The 8,611-nt window shown below is 37.4% G+C and overlaps 1 protein-coding gene across 7 annotated transcripts in view; it reads left to right on the forward strand.

Moving 5' to 3' along the window:
* The window catches only part of TRMT9B (tRNA methyltransferase 9B (putative)), a 47,302-nt gene extending 38,701 nt beyond the window's left edge, over positions 1 to 8,601 (forward strand). For 5 of the 7 annotated variants that reach the window (XM_019651015.1, XM_019651014.1, XM_019651013.1 and 2 more), the window contains 2 exons: positions 1,299 to 1,472; positions 5,329 to 8,601. In XM_019651015.1, the coding sequence (XP_019506560.1) occupies positions 1,299 to 1,472; positions 5,329 to 6,356 (1,202 nt within the window). In that variant the 3' untranslated portion in view covers positions 6,357 to 8,601. Of the gene's footprint in view, positions 1 to 1,298; positions 1,473 to 5,328 lie in introns of those variants that run through there. The other 2 variants (XM_019651018.1, XM_019651017.1) reach the window with 2 other exon arrangements.
* The last annotated feature ends 10 nt before the right edge of the window (positions 8,602 to 8,611 follow it).

The raw sequence follows: 8,611 nt of genomic DNA on the forward strand, positions 1-8,611 counted from the left end.
GTGAGCCTTAATTATGCTTTTAGTATCTCATATAATTTTAGCGCCTGTTAAAGAGTTATTAAACAGTGTTGTGATGTATTTCAGAAGCAGCAAACTAATCATCTTTGAATAGCAGTAGATATTTTAGAAAAATATCAGGCAGAAAAATCTATAGATAATTCCCCAAGGTACAAATATCAGCTCCACTGATATCTTTAAATATTTCTGGAAAGGAATCAGATGGTATGTCTGGTTGGAATATAATACTGGGTCCTAGATGGTAGGAGGCTTTGTCTCATGGTTATTCACCCATGTTATCTTCTTCATTGTAATATCAGTAAGATCTGATTGATCTAAACTTTTGGGCTGTGTAAATGTTGAATTACTTGAGTCTCTGCCACTGGAAAGTGAATATCAAAAATGATCTATTTAAGAAAAAAAATAGCCCTTTCTTATACTAATTGCAAGATTATTTAAAACTCAGCACTGACAGTAGGTTGGATAAAAAGATGTCGAAATCTTTTTTTTCATTCAAATTAAAATTTAAAATTTTTGAAAAGCCTGTTTTAGTGTATAAATTACTTTATTTATATCCATTTAAAAGTTTTTGGCAGTAGTTTGTTTTATATAGCCAGTAGGTAATAAGACTGTCTAGAGACATAATGTGAGAATAAAATGCCATAACATATAGATCTGTACATAATGAAATACGTATGTGAAGGTCGCTTTTGTAAAGAGACTAGACACTGTCACTGGGATATTAGGGACCTATCATTCCTTGCCATTCTTGAGATTCTTGTGCTAAGTGAAATAAGTCACACAGAAAAAGTCGAGAACCATATGATTTCACTGATATGTAGGATATAAAACTGAAAACCACAAAGGAACAAGACAAACAAATAAAAGAAACAAAAACTCATAGACACAGACAGTAGTTTAGTGGTGACCAGAGGGTGAAGAGGCGGGCTGGTAGAAGAAGGAAAGGGGGTCCAATACATGGTGATGGAAGAACTGACTCTGGGTGGTGAGCACACAATGTGATATATATAGATGATGTACACAGAATTGTACACCTGAAACCTATGTAACTTTACTAACCGTTGTCACCCCAATAGACTTTAATTTAAAAGAAAAGAAAAAGCAAAATTATAAGAGCTCTCTAAAGGCTTTTCTTTTAGTGTTGTGTATACCTTCACACCATGTTGTATTCTGTCCTGGTTAATTAGTATAAAGTTATTTCTGTTCCTCATTATAACAGACTAACTGGCAACGTTCCATTCTCCGTTAAGGGTAGATGTAACATGGTTTTTCTCTTACAGGTTGTGGGACTGGAAAGTATCTTAAAGTGAACAGCCAGGTTCATACCCTGGGCTGTGACTACTGTGGGCCATTGGTAGAGATTGCCCGGAGTAGAGGATGTGAAGTCATGGTATGTGACAACCTTAATCTTCCCTTTAGGGATCAGGGCTTCGATGCCATCATCTCTATAGGAGGTAAGGCGGCCCAGTCACATGTTCACTCTTCTCCATGAGAATAATGTTATGTGGTTGAGACCACTCTCCTGACCCAATGTCCATTCTTTGTGGAAAGGTCTATGTCATTCATTTTATCTAATTTTTAAAAATATGTCAACTGATTAAATTATTTGATTAATCTCAAATGTATTTATGGTGGTACATATTTTTTTAACTAGTTAAACTTTCAAACTTTTATTATATTCTTTTTGATGACTCATTGTAATTTCTTTTACTTATAAGTAAGGAAGTATTAGAGGAATTTTACTAATTGAAACTAGTATTTTGTTATATTGAAATGTAGCCAGATCTTCCTACATGAAGTAGATCTTTAGAAGTCATATTACGTTTTTAGGTTACAAGGGTGCTCTTTATTAGCAGAATATTGTAGGGCTAATGTCACCTGAAAGTGTCATCCAATCTGCCACTCATTGGTATGCAAGTCACTGGGGAAGATAGCCCCACTTGGTCCCAGATTGCATTGTTTTTATAAAGCCACTTTGCTCTCTAGCTGCCAGAAATTGTTCATAAATCTAGGAACTATGTTCCTCATATCCTCTTAGCAAGAGTGCCCATAAAATACACATGCCAAAAATGAAAAGAAGCAGCAAAAACCCATGCCTGAAATTCACACAGGTAAGATTCATTTTACTCAATACACGTATTCCTGAAACCTAGTATGTTAGTTATATTTAAATATGCTAGGGAAACTCGCTATTTATGGGAATCTTGTGGCAAATTCTTTCACAAAGCAAAAAAAAAAAAAAAAAAAAAAAAAACCCCAAAAAAAAAAAACCTTTTTGCAAAGCAAATTATTTGCTCCAATACAGTTTAAAAAGTTAATCTATTTGAATATAACAAGCTTTATCAACGCAAGGTAAACCAGATAAAAACACAGAATAAAACTCTTTGCTCTCTCCTGAAATAGATGAGAAATTGATTTATTCAACGTTAGATGGGGACTATCTTTGCATAATGAGAGGATGTAGGCCTGGCTGCCATAACCTTGGAACTAGTTAGGACTGGCAGGAGATGGTTGCCATGGAAACCTCCTCTGCAAAGGCCCTACTTCTTTGCAGTTGAAAATATGAAGTCCATTTTGGCTGTGTGCATTAAGAGGAGGGAATCTTGTTGAACCAAGCAGCACTACACAATGCTTCGAATCTCTAGTGGAAAGCAAGTTTTGTGTTTGGTCACTCCACCTAAAGAACTAGAAATCGGGTAGAAGTCAGAGGCGAATTCTTTACTCTTGTTTGCATTAGTTTCAGGTTTGCAAGGCTACTTCCATCTGGGCTAGGCCATTGAGCCACTTTTGTGGTCATGGGATATTGACCAGCTTTCCTATTTTGGGGAAATGTTCCATGTGTACATGGTTAAGTCCTTCTTCGCTTTCAGGTTAAGTCTCATACCTTGTCCACAGAGGAAATGGAGTATACGTGGTTGCCATCTTCTAATTTAAAATATTTCCTTAAGGGCCAGCTGAGTGGCGTGTTGGTTAGGAGCTGGCTTAGGATGCCAGCTCTGAGCAGCAGGGCCCTGGTTCACATCCCACATTAGTGCCAGTGACGCTGCACCCTCTACAGCTAAGATAGTGAACAACAGCTCCAACCTGGAGCTGGGCTGCCGTGAGTTGCTGGCAACGGTATAGGCTGAAGCCCCTGCTGCAGTGGGCTGCTGTAAGCTACCATGAGTGGCTGAAAGCCAGTGTGAGCAGCTGGCAGCTGGCTTGAGCTGCTGTGAGCCACCGTGAGTGGCCGTCCAGTGGCCGGCGAGCAACTACCTCACCCGGGAAGAGTGCAATGATAATACCAACATGGGCCAGTGAAGCGATATCCTCCACAACTAGACTGAAGAAGAAAAGGACAGCAACTTGTCTGTTCGCCTTCCCCGATTCCCCAACGCTATTCCCCTCCCCCAATTCCCCAATAAAAATCTTTAAAATAAAATATTTCCTTAAGTGGAAACCTAGCATGCGTTTTTATGAACTGTTACTATAGTGTGATGTGGTCATTTGCCACTTAGGTTTCGCATTTAGAACTATATTATGAGAAATTTCAATAGACTGTCTCTCCTATATCCATATACATTTAGTTTCCTATTTGGAATTCTGTATGTTGGCACTTCTTGCTTATCTTACTATGAAGGAATATATATTTTTTGCCTTGGCATGTTTCTTAATAATGTGAAAGGTAAGCATCATATCTAATTATACATTCCTTCTCTTTTATTGACAGATTACAAAATGAAAAACACTCTTTCTACTTTTAGCATAATCCGACAAACATTTTCTAAAAATTTGGCAATGGTATATTAAAATAATGTCAATCAATTATTCATTTTATGACAGTGGGTCACAACTGCGTGTATGTATATACGCTACTGTCATCTAGTAGGTGGGCCTCCAACAACAAAGAATTATCTAGCTCAAAATGTCAATTGTTCTGAGGTTGAGAAGCCTTGCTTTATGATAACCTCATGGATTCTGAAAGCTTGTCATTAAAGAGATGAAATGTATGCTTTCCAGTTAACCATATAAAGGGTTCTTTCTTTGGGGATAGGACCGAGGGGAACAGTCGAAGGCCTAGGGAAATAGTGATTGGTCAAAGATCACAAGGCTAGCTACTGATAGACCTAGGACAACATGCACTGGTGTCCTAGTCTTCAGATTCATTGTAACCTCACACCTCTAGCTTCTTACACTGCCATGTGGTAGAGTACGAGATACCAGGGTTCATGTGCTGCTGTTGGGAACGAAACCCTGACTGAAAACAATATAAAGGGTGGCAGTTTTATCTATATAATAATCTCATTTTAGATAGTTCCTATCTCTCTGTGCCAGGTAAACTACAGGAATTTACTTGCCTAAAACTGCAACTAATAACTGGATTAGGGTGAGGGTACAGGAACAGTTACACTCTCCCTTACGACTCACATGAGCAGCCGTATCCAGACTTTCCTTGGAACTAATTTCCTGAGACATGTGGTAGGCCCATGTGTAGAAAAATAATTTGCTGTTTTTTCTTAACACAGTACTGTGATTAAACTCTCTTAGGAGCTAACGGACGAACACTGTATATTGTTTGATAAAAAGAAGCCTAATAACACACTTAAGATTAGATAAAGGCAGTCCTGCTTGACTCTCACTTTAACTTTGCAGGGACTAAAAGTAAAAATGATAACCTATAAAGTGACTTAAAAAATATATACACAACCATTTTATATTATGTTAACATTATTAAAAATGATAAGCAATCATTTGAACTTGAGCTTGGCTGGCTTATCATTGCATTAGCTAAACAGAAAAAAAAGGACCTTTAACCTTTTTCTCCACTTCTATTTGCTGTATTAATTTTATTAACACTGAGTCATGGTACTAATATTTCAGTGCTTTAGAAGTACCAGTCATTCATTAAAGCAATGTTTTATTTCATGGGATGCTATGAGGGAACATTTACCTAACAATACTCCCTTGCGAATTTTATTAATTCACACTGGTCATCCTCTGGTTAACAAAACTCATAAGATTTTGGAACTGGAAGAGATTTTACATGTTATTTCTTCTAGACACCTTAATATAGATGAAGATACTTAAAATCCATATATGTTCAATAATTTCCCAAATCAGTTGCCTAATAATTACAGGAATGGAAACTAAAAATGATGTCTCTCCTAAAGCCAGGCCTGTGCTATTTCTACCATATGCCCTGCCCTGTAGGAAATAAGGAGGTTTTACTACATCTCAAATTGCATCATTTGTAAATGGAAAATATTAGTATGTAAATGTGTAGGCTTATGTATATGCATACACATTGAGACCTAGTTTCCACTTTTTCAGTTATACATCATTTTTCTACAAAACAAAGAAGAATCAGAGCAATAAAAGAAATGGCCAGAGTGTTAGTTCCTGGAGGCCAGCTGATGATTTATGTTTGGGCTATGGAACAAAAGAACCGGCACTTTGAGAAGCAAGATGTGCTTGTTCCGTGGAACAGGGCCTTATGTTCCCGGCTCTTCTCAGAATCCAGCCAGCCTGGGACAAAGACGCAATGTGAACATCCAGGAAGAAGCCACCCCTACCATCCCCCTTGCTCTGGGTGTAGCTGTTCTGTTTGTTTTAAGGAGCGATGTGATTCCACACGGTCCCACAGCGTGGGCTATGAACCTGTTATGGCCGGTACCTGTTGTGCAACTATTTCTAAGGAAAGCGAGGAAGAGAATGGATTCTATAACACATTAGGAAAATCTTTCCGTTCCTGGTTTTTCTCCCGCTCTTTGGATGAATCAATGCTGAGGAAGCAAATTGAAAGAGTGAGACCCCTGAAAAACACAGAAGGCTGGGCCAATAGCACTGTATCAATCCAGCCTGCCAGACACGCTAGTTTAGACTTAGATCACCAAGCGCCATTTTCCACAAGAGAGCAAAGTTCCGATGAGGAAGTGTTTGTGGAAACATCTCAAAGACATTTGGAGTGGCTAAAAGCACGAGCTACAGGGAAACATCTAAATGGAGACCATAGAGGGGAAATTAGAAGAAATGGCGATGGGAATTTTCTGGATAGCACCAATACTAATGAGAATTGTGGGGATGCAAGTAACTTAGATGAAGGGAACTCTTCTGCTAGTAAAATACTGAGAAAGATTTCTGCAGCCGATTCCACAGATTCCATCCCAGATGACACAATTTCTGTTGAAGAACAACAGCCCAACATTTTGGATTCCAGAGCCTTTATGCGCTACTACCACGTGTTTCGAGAAGGCGAGCTCTGTGGCCTGCTGAAGGAGAACGTGTCGGAGCTCCATATTCTGAGCTCGGGGAACGATCATGGCAACTGGTGCATCATTGCAGAGAAAAAAGAAAGCTGATTGATTGGATAATTTTAGAGAATTCCTCCACAGATGAACCACGTTCTTTTCACTGGGTTTGGTATGGTTACCTGAATTTGCACCCACTGTTGTCATTTTTTAAATCCATTTATGCTTTGGTCTGTGGAGACTCTGAGTTGATCCTCTTTTTAATCTTTGGGTAAGCACAGAACCTGACATTTAAAGCATTTGACAAAGGGTATTTGTGGTTGAATGTTGATATAAGAGATCTGAAGAAGCAATATAAAATGAACTTCAGTACAGTTTGGGTTTTTTTCTCCTGAAAGATGAAATTATTTTAAGAACACATGTATATTGATTTTCAGTATTATACGCTGATTTTAAAAGATTCTGTTTTTAAGTATGCCTTCTAAAAACAGCATTTTTATGAAGTTGGGGTAATTTCTGTTTCTCAGGTTACAGTTTAGATCTGTGTGCCAGATAGCAAACAGGTAAACCTGTTCCATTGCACAGATGTAAATTGAACCATGTGATAAATTACTTTGTTGCCAAGGTCTTGCTTCTACTTTAAAGTCTTCAGAAAGGTGAGAGCAGGTAGAGAGAGATAAGGAGAGTTACAAGGAGTTTTCTAAAACAATAAGCAAACTTGCTTCAACATAAGTAAATAATGATGTTATCAATGTCACTCAGAAGGTTTTAAAGGGACCGTTAGCATGTAGAGGGTGGACTATAAGAGTATTAGAAGTTGTTGCAAGTACCCAAATGGTATTTTTCCAACCCTATTAGAGGCAGGAATATCCAGTTATGATAAGACCAAGGTTGACTAATGTGGAGTTTTTATCTAGAATGAAGCTTTTCTTATGGACTGAAGGGATATTTAGGAAATGATAATCTGGTGGAAGCTCTCAATTATAGATTGTTAAGTTATAAGATATTTGGCCTTGGTGGAAGATCAGTTGTTGAATTTTAAAAAAGAATACCCAGGCATTTATCCTATTGAAAGTGACCACATTTTATTAGTTATATTAGAGATTTAGTCAGATCAAGTCCTATAAATCAAGGGTTGAATTTCTGCCACTTTACAGACAAATGAATAGATTGGGTGTTATATGGTCACTGCATTAGTTTAACCCGTGGGTCTGTTAAATCCGTGTCATGGATCATGAAACAGATATAATTAGGACAGGACTAGAGCTCTAAGAGAAGCAGAAATGAGTTGACACAGAAAACGGCCTCAGATAGTTGCTTAGTGAGGAGAGATTCGACGTTTGACAAAAGCCTTTTACTTTATGGACCATTGTAACCCTGGATGAAAATCCAATTCTTGTTTTATTTTCCACTAAAATTAACTGAAAGAGTGAAAGACTTCATTTGGTTTTGGTTTCTTTGTTCCTTCAGTGATTGTGCTCTAACTTAAAATAATGATGCTACTTTCAAAGACACTTAAAGGGTTCTTTTTAATGTTTAGCTGAAAATGATTGATGTTTATAACTCTTTTGGCTTTAAAATAAGACTGCATTATCACCATTTTGGTTGATGAGATTGTCTGGTGGAAATGAGGACTATGATTTATATTGTTCAGTGCAGTTTGCAGTACAGGGACAATGAAAACAGGCATAGCAGTGGAATTGAAATTAAATATTAATTTAGTGTCTTCCATTTCTTAAATTAGGACATTAAACCGTGAGTATAAGTAGTTTTCTTGGTGAAAAGAAAAGATTCTCAGAGTCAGAGAAGTTCTTTCAATGAAGGCTTAGCGGCCTTTTTATTATGAGTGGATTGTCCCACTCTTTGAAGCCTGTTGTCACATGTATCTTTAATCCCTGCATTGCTGCTAGAAGCCTGTTGCAAGTCATCTCTTTCTGGTGGTAGACTGCCACTTACATAGAACTCAGTTTATTAGACTGCACCAGAAAAGCTTTGAGCTAACCTGTATGAGCAACCTCCTATACATACACACACACACACACACACACACACACACACACACACTTTGTATAGAATGATTCTTCTCTAGGACAGTTCTTGAGATAGAGAAATAATTTCATGTAATTTAGACAGGGCTGTAAATGAAAAACCATTAAGGATAGCAATCTTTCGCTCTTCGTCTGCCGAGCACAAGAATTCTATGCATCGAAATGTTATTTTGTATGCAAATATTTAATTCCATGGTTGATAACCTCTCTTTGGTATATTAATGTGAAAAACACTCTTAAATCTAACTTCTGTCTTTGGATAGATATATCCATATATATTATATAACATATATATATATATATATATATATATATATA

Source organism: Hipposideros armiger, unplaced genomic scaffold (assembly GCF_001890085.2).
Source record: "Hipposideros armiger isolate ML-2016 unplaced genomic scaffold, ASM189008v1 scaffold_151, whole genome shotgun sequence".
Lineage (NCBI taxonomy): Eukaryota > Metazoa > Chordata > Mammalia > Chiroptera > Hipposideridae > Hipposideros > Hipposideros armiger.